The following is a 14477-nucleotide window of genomic DNA, read 5'->3' as shown; positions in this document are numbered from 1 at the left end:
CCTTTCTCTAAACTCGAGACTTTTATTTTTCTCCCTTTGAATATAACAATTCAATAAAGCCGCATATTTCATAGCTTGTTAAAAACGCTCAGGGATAATGGCATAATGTAAAATTGACCTGCTCTGATGTGAATCATCATCCTTTTAAAAGTTAAAGCAATTTTCCAGAGAAAGGCTTGACCGAAAGATGTGCATTACAGTATTCAAAACGCGCAAATAATGCTCTATTATAGAGTGTGAATGCTGCCAGTAAACACAGGCGCAATTTGTTCAAATACTCTTTTTTTTTCTTTTTGCTTTAAAGCCCCACCTTTAGAAGGGTGAATAAAAATCAGTCTCATCAAACAGGCTACTTGGCGCTGCCAAGAAAATGGAATCATTTTTTGCAATCATGACAATTTGGCAGAGTGCTGTTAACAGTATTAAGCGTTTATTCTACATAAGCACAATTTATTATTGCTAAAGAAGTTAAATGAATCCTAGGATTAAATGAAATTTAATGTAAGCGTTTATTATTTTTTTTCCTGCATGAAAATCTTCACCCTGCAATTAATTTCAGATTACCATTATTTCTTAGTTTTGTTTACTATAATGTTTGTAATGAATAATATAGTTAAAATGAAATCTGCTTTTATTGTTCTTATATTAGTATTTCTTCTTCATAATAATAATGTATTACTATTCTAATTATTATGATGAGCAGTGTGACCGTTCACATTGCTCCTAACAAAGAAACGTGTGTAGGAATCACAAGACCCTTGTGCACTGATAAATGTTACCCACCTATATTTTTTATTTAAATTCACTAGTACAGAAATGTTTGTGTTAGTTCCATTAACCCAGGCTGATAAAATATGGGTGATTTTTTCAGAGCATGTTTATTTGGGACAAGAGGGGAGAACATGATCTTTCCTTGTCATTCAAAGGAAAATTCTGAGTTGAATCTGTAATTCTGGACTCCATTCGTGAGCACTTCTCTGTGGCAATTAGGAGCCTATTACAAGCCATTAGATTGATCAATGTACCTTAAACAATGGGAATGATTTATTTGGTCGAACAAAACGCTCTGCATCTATTGTGATGAGTCTAAGTGGGGGTGCATCCATCAACAAAAGATAAATGATTAATTCAGACCTATTCATTTAAATTCTTTCTACAAAGCCAGCCTCACTTGCCTCAAATCCAGATTATTAGAGCCTCATTTTCTGCATGTTAAACTAGACAGGCTGCTGGATGGGGCAATGGTTTTTGGTTGTGCCCCTGTGTGCTTTAATTTGTATTTCTGCAGCGGGAAGTTTATTTGAGGATGTTTAACTAATTGTTGTAATTTCGTGTGCTCATGTGGCTACACCTGTTTCTCTCAAAAGGGGGTTGGAGTGTAAACTGTGAGTGAAAAGGATGTTATACTTTATTTCTGTGGTGCTGAAGCTGTACATTTTTTTTTTTATCTGGCAAGTCCACTTGGATCGCAATATCAGAGGAAGCCCAGTGAATAGAAAATAAATGGGTACAAATATGTTAATTTTATCTTTTTTTGTTACTTTGTGGCTTTTTTGTAAAATAAATGTATAGATAACGTGTTATATATGTTGCATGGATTTCAGTTGTGTTTTCCATGAATTCTTATTGTTATATTGGTGACAGCTAAAGAGAGACCGCAGTCAGAAAATAGACGACATAAACTGAAGTGCATTGGGAAATTAACCACTTGACAATCAGCTTTTATTTCCATGGGAAGGTAACAAGCTATAAAACAAGGGAACAAGGCAAATTTGCACAAACCTTTGAGCACTGAGACCCAACTTGTGGAAGCCCCAAGTTAGACGAGCACCAAGACTGGCGATGGAAATGTTCATGAGAAAAAAAAATATCAGACAATACAGTCAAGCCTCTGAGAAGGAAAAACTCTGCTTTTAGTAGCCACTTTTCTTCAGCACTGTAGTGCTGATCTTATAGGAGCTCATCAACCTGCATCAATATTATCGACAGCTAAATTTGGAGGTGCAGGTCAGCTCGCCAGCTTACAGTGTCAACTTTCATTTCCAGGGGCTGCGGGTTCTATTTTGAGCGCAGGGAGCGATCTGCTCAAAGTGCAGTCGACTGGTTGCATTTGAGGACTTAGCTTAGCCCATTTTCCTTCAATGAATGAGCTTTTCTTATAGCTGTAGTGGAATTCAGCAGAATCTTACAGTGTGAGAAATGGCTCCAAAAAAGGTGTGTTTTGTTAAGGAACAGATTTACTTAAAAAAAAGAAAAAAAAATGATAGCATACACTGTAGATTATGCAATGACAAGTGCTTTTCTGACTGCATGCATTTCCACATTGTCTTGATTAGGGCAAGGGAGCTGATGCACTAAAGCCACCACCATTGATTGGAAGGTTTGGCACCTCGCTGAAAATAGGGATTGTTGGCCTACCCAATGTTGGGTGAGTAAAACCTTATTTATACGGACAGAATGGGCTTCTCACTACATTTCATGTGCCCCATGTCTACTTTGGAACTGCACCCACCTGCTGTATGTAAGCCAAGATGTAAGCTGCTGCATGACAAATGCAGACAACTTCTACCTTTACTTCATTGTTCGGTGAGAGTTTCTCCATGTCACACCTTTTGCATGCCTTGCTACATGCTGATAAAAATAAATAAATAAATAAATGGCACGATTTTAAATCTGCGTGCCAGAAAGAGCTGCTCCTTGGATAACTGTGGGAAACGTTTCTGTGTTCCTTAATAACCACAACAATGTTTGAAAAGCTCTTAAATTCCTGGAGCCACATGTGTCCCTACTAGCAGGGCTCAAACTCCGCAAGAGGTTTTCAAACCAGGTCTTTCCTTGCATGCATCTTAACCCTCTCTCTGAGCTACCCATCCTTTCACAAAGGCTTCAGATGTTACCGTTGTTTCCTTTTTTGAATGTTACAGCAGAAAAGTGTTATACGGGTAGACCTGGGGCATCAAGCATCTGCAGCTCATAAAAACCCACAATGTTAAAAAAAAAAAAGGTTAAAGTTTTGCATGCCTTTTGTTTCCTCAATGTCTGGATTTATGAATGCTGAATATTACTATTAAACCAGTGGAAAAAATGGAAAAAATAAAAGTGCAAGATCTTACATGTGGGAGCGTGCTGCATTTGAAGTGAAGGACAGCATGCAAAATAAACCTGTATTCCTCTTACTGTCTACTATTGTTTCTGTCCTTTTAATGAATGAGGGAGTAGGGTTCTTGATTGGTTTTGAAAGCTCACTTATCGCTCTGCAAAGCCCATTGCTGGTCAAAGCTCAGTGTATGTCTCAGGCAGTCTGTGAGTCAAAAGGCTGACATCACGTTTCCATGTCACACCTGGTCAGACAAATCTTTTTTGTCAGCATCTACTAGATCTAAGACCTTCAGCAACATCCGTGACATGGTGTAATAACAGTGCAGACCCCACCATGACTTCCCTGTAGGCCCCTTTGAGTTACAGGAAGGGCTACGGTGATACATCATGTTCTTTTTCAGCTGTCATGTTCTCATCACTTTGCCCCTCCGTGAAACTTTTTTTTCAGTAATTTTCAACAGAACAGTTGTTTTTTCGAGCAGTTTGGAAAGTTTTGGAAAACCAATGGCTTTTGGAAGGACATAAAGGCGTGATGTGGAAACATTGTCCATGCTCTGTATTGTAATTAGTCAAATGAAAGTTAGTCTTATTGTTTTAGTTAAACTGTGGACAAGCTGGATTTCTTCTTCTTTTCTTTCTTTTTTTTTCGCAGACACTTATTACTAGAGGGAGGAGATATTTATACAGAGCCAGTTTTCTGCAGCCATTTGTTCACATGTGGTGTGTATTGGTAGCTGTTTTGAAGATTATTGCACACCATCTCATCATCTCTCTAGTGCCCAATGTTTTCGTTTCTTACCCCAGCAAAACCACAATGTCTTCCTGGGTTAAGAAGTAGAACTCACTGAGGTTGCGGCCTGCCATACCACGTTTATGTCAAAGTACAACTTGTCAACCCTCCTATGGTTTCTTCCTGAATGAACTATGTTCAGATGCCAGCCAGCTGTTAGTTGGGCGTAACTGACCACTCTTCACACATGGGAAACTCGAGAGTGTGATTCAGCCAGCCTTTCAGCTATTCCTACACTTAGACCACAGCACATGCTCACTGTGTTTACTGCCATTCTCCTGCTCATAGGCTGGAAAAAAGTTTATTCTTGTCTGTTAAGGCTTAGAGAAACACACTATATAGTCTGCATAAAATCTCCTCCACTTCTCTTATGCTATCAATACACAGTATCTGCCTTTTGCCTTATTCGGCAGCTCCGTTTGACTTAGAAGGCAATGTAAAAACAAGACAATAACTGAGTAATAAGCTCAGATTTGTATGCCTTATATAAGTTATGCATTTCCTAGCTGTTTTTATATAGTGAGTGGAGCAATTTGTCCAACAGTGTCATTATGACAATGAATAAGACCGTTTGCATGATGCTAGCCAAGATTATCAAGATTAAAAAGGAATTCAGACAGAAGAACAGGCTACTAGACTATCACGAGAGTCCTAACTTCTGATATGACTTGTTAAAACAAGCATCCATTGCTCAAAGCATGTATATTATGCAGAGATATAAATCCTTGATATACACCAAGTTACACGTTTGCTCCAATCAAGGTGGAACCTCACCGCAAAAGAAAAAAAAGAGTTAGTATGTCACCAGAGTGTGCATGTGCTTTTGTCTCGCCTTCTGGCAGTGAAGAAATTACAGAAACAGTAATTCCATCAGAAACCTTTCCTGGATACTTGCTAGATTTTCCCCCCACAGTCCTAGTTAGTGTAGCCTACCTTATCTCCATTGCTCCATTTCCACCACTTGTTGGTTGGCTCAAACTGCACGTAGAAACTAGAGCTGCAATCAGCACCAGCGATGTCTAGGAAACAGTTTATTTAAAGGAAAACGGAAGTGTATGAAACATCTTTTTATGTTATATAAACACTGAACCTATGGCACCTGATGCACCGCCTTTTGACACTTCTGACACCACCTGCCAAGCGAGAGAAAACATACCTCAAAGCCCATCGCACTACAGTTGGCATCACTTCAAGGAAACATACCATTCAACCTGGAAAATGAGCTCCAGATTTAAAACTCTAATATACTGTGAAATACCAGGATCCTTACCTTGCACTGATGGGCTTCACCAGCATTGTTGGATTAAAATTGAACTTGAATGAAAATTAGATGTGAAAGTTGCAAACTGTAGCTTTGACCTTGTATTTACCAGATGATAAACATCCCTTAATATCCTTGTTCAAGTTCACATTTGGGCATTTTTTAATTTGAACACCAGTGACACGTGCTATCTTTATTAAAAGATGTCTCATAATAACAATCCGGCGAGCAGCGAGAATCCTAGCTTATGCTAGCTAGTCATGACATGTTTACCTTTAGCTCAGTAGCAGAGCTGTTTAACCCATTTGGTTGAGTTACTGCATTTTAAATGTAAGTGTTAGTCTTTCATTAAAAAGCATGATTTCATAGCTACAAATCTTGACTTCCTAGTTTCCATAACCCACCAGCTGAAAAAACACCCAAACCCTGGCTGCAAACTACAAATCTTCTCTTCTTTTTTTACTTACTGTCATATCGCCCTCAGATTTGCACTGCAGCAAGTGTGTGCATTGCTGTGCTGTTCTCTATATTAAGCATTAAAGTCTACACCTGAGAGATGTTTTAGTGTTACTGTGAATTACTTTTCTTTTTTACCCAAGGTGACCCGGGAAAAGCTTCAAGTATGTTAGAAAATCAATCTAGCTTTATATAAGGAATTAATACATGCACTTTGGCAGTCTCAAGCAATTTCATGCCTATAGGACTTAACAAACAATAATTTCAATGTGAAGCGCTGAGTGAGGGGATAAAGATGGAAAGTCCTGGATTATAGGTAACTGCCATGCCATCATTACTCTTAGACACTCACCATTGTCTGTAGATTTTGAAGTACACTCGAGCTGCTTGTGCCATAGAAAATAAATCTCTCTGTGATCACAACATGAGGCTGCATTTTGTGAGTCCTGTTCAACAGCCAGTTGAATCCATTTACAACAGATCTATTATGGGATTATCTAACCTTGTAATTGATGCAGGATTTTACATTCAAGAGCTCAAATATTCAGCCTGTTAGCATAACCTTTTCTGCCTCGTGTGCAGATTAAAAAACAACTTCATTTTGCATAAATAACTGACATGTTTTAGGATCATGCTATTGAACCACCAGACCCTACACAGCAGCACTTTTAGATGTCTTGACCTCACTGCTGTTTTTATTTTCAGTAAGTCAACCTTTTTCAACGTGCTGACAAAGAGTCAGGCTGCGGCTGAAAATTTCCCCTTCTGCACCATTGACCCAAATGAAAGCAGAGTGCCCATTCCAGATGAACGCTATGATTTCCTCTGCCAATTCCATAAACCTGCCAGGTATGAGGTCTCATCGTTCCCGTATTATTCACACTTCAGATCTGTAGTCTCTGACAGTCCCCTTGCTATAGGTATGAGAAAACATATACCAATGTTGTTGACATGTAGCTGTGAGCTTTTAGATTGCTTCTCTGCTTCTTTCAAAGAAGAGCCAAAGCATCTTTCATCACCTGGTTATCATACATACTCATGGAAACTGCTTAAGCAGGTTCCATTGAGATTTCCTGCGCTATGTTGTATATCAGATATACCATAGCCAAATGCATAGATGACACTTTTTATTACTAATTATCCCTCTAACCACACAATTAAACCTCCCCACCTCTCACAAGGTCACGCAGATGATATTTTGCATGTTTCTTATATAAAGAATATAATTTAAAAACAACCATAAGCATGTTGAATTGATTCTGAAAATTATTACCTGTGCATCTAAAAGCCTGATATATGTTATTCTTAAGTGCCATAGACCTGCAGTGTTGTTCGAATAATAACAAACACATCAGCGAGCCATTCTGCTGTCATAACCTTCCAGTCAACCAAATACCATTTATTAATTATGTCTTATATTTGGTCTTGTCTGAGTACTACTTTAAGTGTCTATTGGCAGTGAACTTTGGACTCCCATACCTTTAATAAGCCGTCATTAATACACGTGTGTGATCCTTAAAATTAATCTGTTCTCACTTTTATATTAATGTCATTTATAGTACTGTGCAAAGGTCTTGGGCCACCCCTCATTTCTTTATCTTTTGTTATAAAAATGAGAAATAGGTGAAAATGCAGCATATAAGATGAAAACAGAGTTTACACTACTCTAATAAGTTTGAAAGTCAATATTTGGTATGGCCAGCTTTATTCTTCTACACAGCTTTCTTGTAACTTCTTTAAGTACTGTTCCAGGCTTCTTGAAGGACATTCAAATCTCCTCTTTGGATGTTGGCTACGTTTTGTTCTGTTTTCACACACTGCTTCAATAATGTTGAGGTCCATGGTCTGGGGAGGCCAATCTATGACGGTGTGTTTTTCTATCATGGCAGAGCCTCCACCGTGTTTTGTACTGCTGGATATGCACCTCAACAATTTCTCCCTTTCTTATAAGTGGCTTCTTGATAGCCTTTCCTCTGAAACCATTTCTGATGAGGCTTCTTTGGACATTAGATAGATTAACTAAAGGGTCAGAAACTTTCAGTCCTGTAGTTCTTAGTGATTTTTTTTGTGTGTGTCAGCGCTTGGATTTTTCCTACTTTTTAAGGACCTGACTTTCAGATACTGTTATTCTGCTGTAGAATTTTAGGCCTTCCACTTCTCCTTCTTTCCTCCACTAGTTCCATTTCCTCAGTTTTTGTAAGGACACACTGCACACCATGCTGAGCTATACCAAGTTTCCCGCCAATATCTCTTTAAGAACCACCTTATTAGTACAAAAAAATAGTATTTTATGCATGTAAAACTTTGTTCTCTTTGGAATAATTTTTAGAATTTGGAACAAATTGCTTGTTTTGGGGAGTTTTCAAGTAACAAAATGCCTAAAGATCCCATTTAAAACTGGTTATTTGCTAAGCTGTCTGTTATCAATGAGCACAACACTGCTTCCTCCCTTGAGTCAGATGCCTTTTTATGCTTGAATGAATAATAGTGTTAGGTGGCTTTATAAACAAAAAATCACTCCTCTGAAAAGGGTCAGATATACAGTCTGGACTGAAAATGAGTGAAAAGCAGCCAAAAACCTTTAGAAAGTGAAGAACTATGACTCAAGTCAACTTTAAAAAAATAGAAGAAAGCCTGGCTCATTTGAGGCAACACATGAAGAAATCAGGGGTGGCTCAAGACTTTAGCACAGCACTGTAGTTTTTGAAATAAAAAATAAATAAATAAAAATATAGCAAAATAGTTTACCCTTACTCTGAAATGTGGGTAGATCCTGCTTTTTTTAGTAGAATGACTGGAATAAAATTGTTATTATAACATTATTATAATCTCTGATACTTTGTCTGCCTCGTACTACACCATCAGCTTTCAAATTTCACAGCACTTTATATTATATTGTAGTAGAAAACAGCAACACATCAACCAGGAAACCCACCCATGAGTTCACTGTGATCTATTAACCTGAGCATACTTCATATTGAATTGTATTGGACTGAAGCACAAAAATATGTTTCCATTTTCATCTGAATTATCTGACTGTTTCCTTTTTTTCTTTTTTTCCCTTTTTGTTGCAGCAAAATCCCAGCTTTTCTTAATGTTGTTGACATTGCTGGTCTGGTGAAAGGTGCTCATGCTGGCCAAGGCCTGGGAAATGCCTTCCTGTCCCACATCAACGCCTGTGATGGCATCTTCCACATGACACGTGAGTATATATGCATAAATATATTTGGGATTTCATCATTAGGAAATCATGAAATGCTTAATATATAATATTTCATACTAGTGCTAAAACAGTTGCACAGGCAACATTTGATAATACCAGGACTCCAAAACCAGACATCTGAAAGCAGCAGCCGCAGTTTTAGTGGAGCTTTGCTAGCAGGGCATCTTGTGTGGTCGGTGCCAAGATGAACATACCAGTCAGAATTAATGAAGTCAGGCCAAACCTCACATTCCTACTGGGAGGCTCCCTCAATGAGAATCACAGTAGTGGGGAGTGCCTGGTTTCGACTTCACACAATCAGTAGCATATTCTGAGGGCTGGAAACATCACAGGACTGTTGAGAAGGAGCGCTGCTTATTATTGTAACATGATCCCTAATGCCACTTTTGATTAGGTTTGGGTACAGAAGAGGTAAGTAAGTTATTGATAAATAAAATCTATGAAATTTTGTCCTTTTTTTTGTTTGTTTTTTAAAAAAAACAGTAAATCTATTCTAATCTTTTGTCACCTATATCGAATGTTACTAATGATGTTGTTTATTTGCTATGATTCTAAATGCTGCCTGCTGTTACTGTGAAAGTGCAGATGTAATTATCTCATCAAATTATTCCCAGTCTGGCCCTCAGCGAGACAGCCTTCAAACCACTTTCTAAGTCTTCCCCTGCCTCCAGTTCTTCTGTGTCTCTGACATGGTCTTTGTCTTAGACAATTAAAGTGTTACACGCTAGAATAATTCAAATTACAGCAACTGAAATGAATGCAGAGGCCCCATTTAAAAATAGCTGAATTTGTTTGCTGATTGTATGCTGTTATTGACTTTCCCACAGTGTGAAAGGAGCTCTGATTAAAGTCGGCTGTGACAGGCACAGAGCAGACGGACAGAAAGGGTTAAGATTAAGGCCATTTTTCTATATTGTTCCTAGTTGTCTCTGTGTATCACTGACAAACATATTACTTCTGTTTCAGTGCAGTTTTCAAATAGCCTTTCTGCATGGTGACTCTGTAGTATGTGAGACGTGGAGCTAGAAGACCACCTGCTGAAACTTAGTAATGATTTACAGAATGGATGAGACGTGTCAGGTGAGGTTAACTTTTGTCAGCTCAGTTTTTATGGACTTTTTCTGGAATCACAGGCAAATAATCCTTTTTTTTTTTGCTCTTACAATAAATCTGTTGGTCTGCTACTGATGTGCTCGCCCTTTGGTTTCTTATATATATATATATATACTATATATATTTTTGTTTTAATTTTTAGCAAATCAAAGGAAAAAGACAGAGAATTAATTCTACTCCCAAGGACTCTTTAGGATATTCCTCCATGCCAGTTACTGCAGCTGCTGTCCAAGAGACACATCACTGAACCACACCATTGTACTCATGAACATATTACTTTATTATGCAAAAAAATCCATACTAGTCTATTTACAAACAACCTTATGCACTGATATAAAGATAATATAGATAATAGATAATCACTTTTATCTTAGAGAGTAGTTCGTTCCACATGTGTGTATATTCAGTTCTGTTTACACCTCTTCACAAGTTGTTGGAGTTCTCACCACAACTTGCTGATTTTGGACTGAATTTCTTTGAAATAACTGCAGCTTGTTCAGTACAGTGAATATTAAAACATTACTAACTCCCAAAATGAAAGTATCAGATGTACAAGGTATTGAAAAGAAAAGATACAGACAGCACTGAAAGAGATACTGACAGAGATGACAGTAATCAACAGATGATAATGCTATCCAATCATCTGATATCGAGGCACTGAGCACCACAAACAGAACTACAAGAGGCCTGAGGGTTCAGCTGCAGTCAGTGCTCTGCAGTGCCAACTGAGGCAAAGTGTAGATGAAGCAGTGGATGTTTTGGAGCCAATGCTGCAGGAGCTAAAAGTCTGGGAAGGCTAAAATGGCCTGTGTATGTTATAGCTACTACAGTTTCCCAATATAGCCGAGGGCTAGATTGTTGAACACTTTCCTTGGTGTTGAAAACATAAACTGGCAGCAGAACTGAGGATGCAGCTAATGTTTACGGTGCAAGCTGCTGTGTGTTCATGAGCATGCTAAGTGGCCACAGGCAAATAAGCTAAAACAGGGTTTTTCATTGTTTCATTTTTAATAAACAATATGGCATATCCTGGCAAAACTGTAGTTCTTAGCAAATGTTACACAAACAAGTTTAAATAGTGCTTTTATTGGAGATTGCTTTCGTGTCCGTTCAGGAGTCATTTACCCTTTATTTATTCATGTAGTGTTTAGCAGAGCTAAAGTGGTGTCACTCAATGCATAGCTGTGACTCATAGGTTAAATTAGACACTCTGCTATCTACACTCACTGACCGCTTTGTTCAACCGCTCGTTAATGGCAATATCTAATCATCCAATGACATGGCAGCAGCGCAATGCATTTAGGCATGTAGACATGTTCAAGATGACCCACTGAAGTTCAAACTGAGCATCAGAATGGGAAAGAAAGGTGGTTTAAGTGAATTTGGTTGTGGCATGGTTGTTGTTACATAGTGTCTGAGCATAGAGAAGAATCACAGAATGTGAGCTTCAGTAGATTTTCTTAGTCTACATGCTGTGATCAGCTGACCTGCTGCTCTTTGTGGATTTACACAACTGAATTCAACAAGATGTCAGCAGCTTCACGAGCTTTCCTGGCTGATTTCTATCTCATACACAGACACTGACACTATACTTTTTATATTATCTTTATAGACAGTATATAGTTGGTATGAAGTTGGAATTCAGTGAATTATTATAAGTAATATCATCTTAAATGCAGATTATTCTCTGCTACACTTGATGTAACCTAACTCTGACCATAAGCTCCACAGCCACTGTGTGCCAGTCCAACACTATACTAACACAAAGTTAGTATAGTGTGGTTTGTTTTGCAGAAAAAAAGACATCATATACAGATCCAATATGTGATAAAATTATGACATTACATGTAAGCTTTAAATTTGCAGTTTATTAAGCGTCACTGAGCAGTCCTTACCTTTTAATCTCTTCTTCCTCTCCTGTCTTTTCTTACATCTTTCTTTATCTCTGAGTGAAGTTATCTCACATTCTTTGCTTTGGAGACCTGAAAGGACACTGGGTGAAAAAAAACACGCAGAAGCAACTTGGGATTTTTTCTCCAATGTCCCTTGTGGGTCTCCGTACTTTTCACTTCCTGTGAAATATAGCAGTTGGACCTTTAGCTATCAACACACTGTGCAACAAACTGCACGCAAACAGTTTGTGTGTTTGCTGATGTTTGTTGAGCTGATAGAAACACTGAACATTTGAAATTACCTCCCACTTAAAAAGTCACTCCCTTCGTGCTTCCTCCTTCCTGTATTAGTGATTAAGGCTGGTGGTGGTTTTATAGTATATGGGATATTTGGGCCCCTCAGTGTCAACTGAGCATTGCTTAAATGTCACAGCCTACCTAAGTATTCATGTCGATTATGTCCATCTTGTTATAACCACAGAGTACCCATTCTCTGATCGCTGCCTCCAGCAGGATAGCGTGCCATGTCACAAAGCTCAGATCATTTTAAACTGGTTTCTTGAACATGAAAAGAAATTCACAGCACTCAGATGACCTCCGCAGACACCAGATCTCAATCCAATAAAGATCCCTTTAAGCACTTTGAGTGCTCAGGGAGAGTAGAAAAGCGCTATATAAGAATCAGTCCATTTACCTTTGGGATGTGGTAGAACAGGAGCCTCTCATTATGTATGTGCAGCCAACAAGTCTGCAAAACTGTGTGATGCTGTCATGTCAACATGGACCAAAATCTCTGATGAATGTTTCCAGCACCTTGATGAATCTATGCCCTGAAGACTTAAGGAATTTCTGAAGCCAAAAGGGGTTCAACATGATGATAGTAAGGCAGTGCTCATCCCCACACACCAGCCTGGTTTAGGGTTTGACCAATGCAGAAAATAGTTTTTTAATATATATATATATATATATATATATATATATATATATATATAGATATATAGATATATATATATATATATATATATATATATATAGATATATATATAGATATATATAGATATATATATAGATATATAGATATATATAGATATATATATAGATATATATATATATGTATATGATAGATCATAAATCTGAAGAGCTTGAAAAAAGAAAGCAACTGGACTTTAAAGAAGTCCTGTTGCTTTCTTTTTTCAAGCTCTTAAGACTACTATTACCTGGATGAGTGTGAACCTACACAGAGATATATCACTTTAAAAACAACAACAAAAAAACATGTATTTTGCATCTTATTTTAAACAGCGTGACCAGATTGTTGTCATTTTTGTGAGCTGTATATTAGTAATACTTTCATAGGTTATATGTGGTTAAAACGACCCAAAGTTGGACCAAATGTAAAAACTAGATCCTCACCCAAAACCATCTCTTTTGTTTCTAGTCGCACAAAGAAGACAAACATTCCTGACAATCGGAAATAGAAATCGAAAGCTTCTGTGTGTGTGTGTGTGTGTGTGTGTGTGTGTGTGTGTCTTCAACTATCTGTTCTGGCATACCATTGTTTCCCACTCTTGTGAAGTCCCTGGAAACAATGTGGTTTGTTTCACAAGTTAACCATTAAACATACCCGCTTTTGTTTTGTAATTATATCTATGTGGTGTTAAGCAGACTGCAACACTGAAGCCACTGCTTTTATATAGCTTGATTATATGGTTGTGGGGAATCGCACTTTTTTGTGCCTGGAGTGGTATGTTTTGTTATTTTTTTGGAATTAGCACAAGAGTTTATATAGACACTATGGAGAGAGATTAATCAGGAAAAAAGGTCAGTGCAGTTGGATGATTGTTAGTGCAAATGGAGCGCACAAACGACGGCCTGAACCCGATGAAACTTTAAATATCAGAACGATTTCCCCCCCAGCCTGTCTGGTCTTATTTTGCCACATTTCCTTTTCTGTTAAGGGCTATAACTGTAACTTTTTCCAGGCTGTAATAAAAACGTATTTTCCTTTGATTTTGGGTCTGCACATTATGAATATTTTTCATCCCCTAATACCTTTGAAAAGGCTGTTTAAACAGAGGATTTGCTTTCAACAATGCCTTCCGAAATCTATTAGAGCACACGGTGACATCCTGAAAGCCGATTCTGCTGAATGCACGGCGTTTCCTGGTCTCCCAACAAAATACTTTGCAGTCTAACTGTTCCCAGCCCTTTTGCACTGACTGGAAAGTGTTTGGATCGTTACTGTCTGTGACAAGACACAGACATGTTCTACTTCATCTACTCCTCTGTTCCCCGCTATAACTCTGCCAGCCCACCTGGCCTTATTCCCAGATGTTTGGTTTCCAGCAATTAGATGTTTGAATGCTCACACAGTGCCCCACATCACTGCAGGAAACCTCTAGTTCACTTCTAATGAAGACTTATTTATGGTTGCACGGCACTCAGGAAGAATCTAGCCTAAAGATACCGGGTGCATTTAATCTTCAGGGACTTTCTGTGGTTGTGGGCAGCAGACTGGAAAGTAGCTGTTATTTTTGGCGTAGACTTTCAGCACCTGAATTCCTGGTTAAGTTGAGGTTCTCCTACTGCCTGAAGGTTCAGTTTAAACATTTAGAAAACTAAAGTCGATCAATCAAATGAGAT

The 14477-nt window shown here is 38.1% G+C and overlaps 1 protein-coding gene across 4 annotated transcripts in view; it reads left to right on the top strand.

The window, feature by feature from the left end:
* Positions 1–1970: 1970 nt before the first annotated feature.
* The window catches only part of LOC100700376 (obg-like ATPase 1), a 45948-nt gene continuing 33441 nt past the window's right edge, over positions 1971–14477 (top strand). Inside the window, exons 1-4 of one of the 4 annotated variants that reach the window (XM_005452916.4) lie at positions 1971–2214; positions 2337–2428; positions 6312–6455; positions 8681–8808. In XM_005452916.4, coding sequence (XP_005452973.1) covers positions 2200–2214; positions 2337–2428; positions 6312–6455; positions 8681–8808 — 379 coding nt within the window. In that variant the 5' untranslated portion in view covers positions 1971–2199. Of the gene's footprint in view, positions 2215–2336; positions 2429–6311; positions 6456–8680; positions 8809–9129; positions 9241–9795; positions 9910–14477 lie in introns of those variants that run through there. The other 3 variants (XM_005452917.4, XM_005452920.4, XM_005452919.4) reach the window with 3 other exon arrangements.

Source organism: Oreochromis niloticus, linkage group LG16 (assembly GCF_001858045.2).
Source record: "Oreochromis niloticus isolate F11D_XX linkage group LG16, O_niloticus_UMD_NMBU, whole genome shotgun sequence".
Taxonomy (NCBI): Eukaryota; Metazoa; Chordata; class Actinopteri; order Cichliformes; family Cichlidae; genus Oreochromis; species Oreochromis niloticus.
Note: the sequence above shows the minus strand (reverse complement) of the source record. Positions and strands in the feature narration are given on the sequence as shown.